The 674-nt window shown below is 36.8% G+C and overlaps 1 protein-coding gene across 1 annotated transcript in view; it reads left to right on the top strand.

Moving 5' to 3' along the window:
• The first annotated feature begins 30 nt into the window (after positions 1-30).
• Positions 31-674, top strand: part of LOC108756960 (thioredoxin domain-containing protein 17-like) — a 6,009-nt gene continuing 5,365 nt past the window's right edge. Inside the window, exon 1 of the mRNA XM_018501166.1 lies at positions 31-288. Coding sequence (XP_018356668.1) covers positions 135-288 — 154 coding nt within the window. The 5' untranslated portion in view covers positions 31-134. The remainder of the gene's footprint in view (positions 289-674) is intronic.

Raw genomic sequence — 674 nt, 5'->3', positions numbered from 1 at the left:
ATAAATATAGATAACATAAGCGGTTAATTAAGTGTCCTACAGGCGATATATAGAATTTCATACGTTTGCCGTTCATCGGTCCGTATTCGTAACAGACGCGAGCGCTGGGCTCTGTTCGCTCATATTCGCCAAAAATGGTCCCATCAATTGAACGTCGGTACGTGCAAGGATATGAGAAGTTTCTTGAGGTTACAAACTTAGAAAGGTCAGAACAGCCGAATTACGTTCTGTTCACCGGTACGAAGCTACTGGACACCGGCAAGAGTTGGTGCTCGGATTGCGTAGAAGGTGAGCGAATCTTTCTTTTTTTTTTTTCGTGTTGACATAACCTAACTCTCGAGTATTATCTGGTATTAAAGAAAAGTAGGGTAATTGTGCGCGGTGGGTAATTGTGTGCCAATTTCCGTGATCAGAAGATGTTATTTATTGCAACGTGTTGCGGAAAGGAACATCATATTCCAGTGTAGCACTGATGGCTGAAGATTAAAATAATCAACTTGAAAGAAAAATACATCTTTTGTTATAATATTAGTACTCATGGAAATAAGACGGTAAGTTTGTAAATTTTGTTTTTACTAAAATGTATGTTAACAGTGACATTATCGCTTTATGGATTAACTTGTAGGTTAAAAAGATTTATTCATTAGTTTTAATGTTATTTGGATGTTTATTGA

This window comes from Trachymyrmex septentrionalis, unplaced genomic scaffold (genome assembly GCF_001594115.1).
Source record: "Trachymyrmex septentrionalis isolate Tsep2-gDNA-1 unplaced genomic scaffold, Tsep1.0 scaffold131, whole genome shotgun sequence".
NCBI classification, from domain to species: domain Eukaryota; kingdom Metazoa; phylum Arthropoda; class Insecta; order Hymenoptera; family Formicidae; genus Trachymyrmex; species Trachymyrmex septentrionalis.
This window is presented reverse-complemented; position numbering and strand designations above follow the sequence as displayed.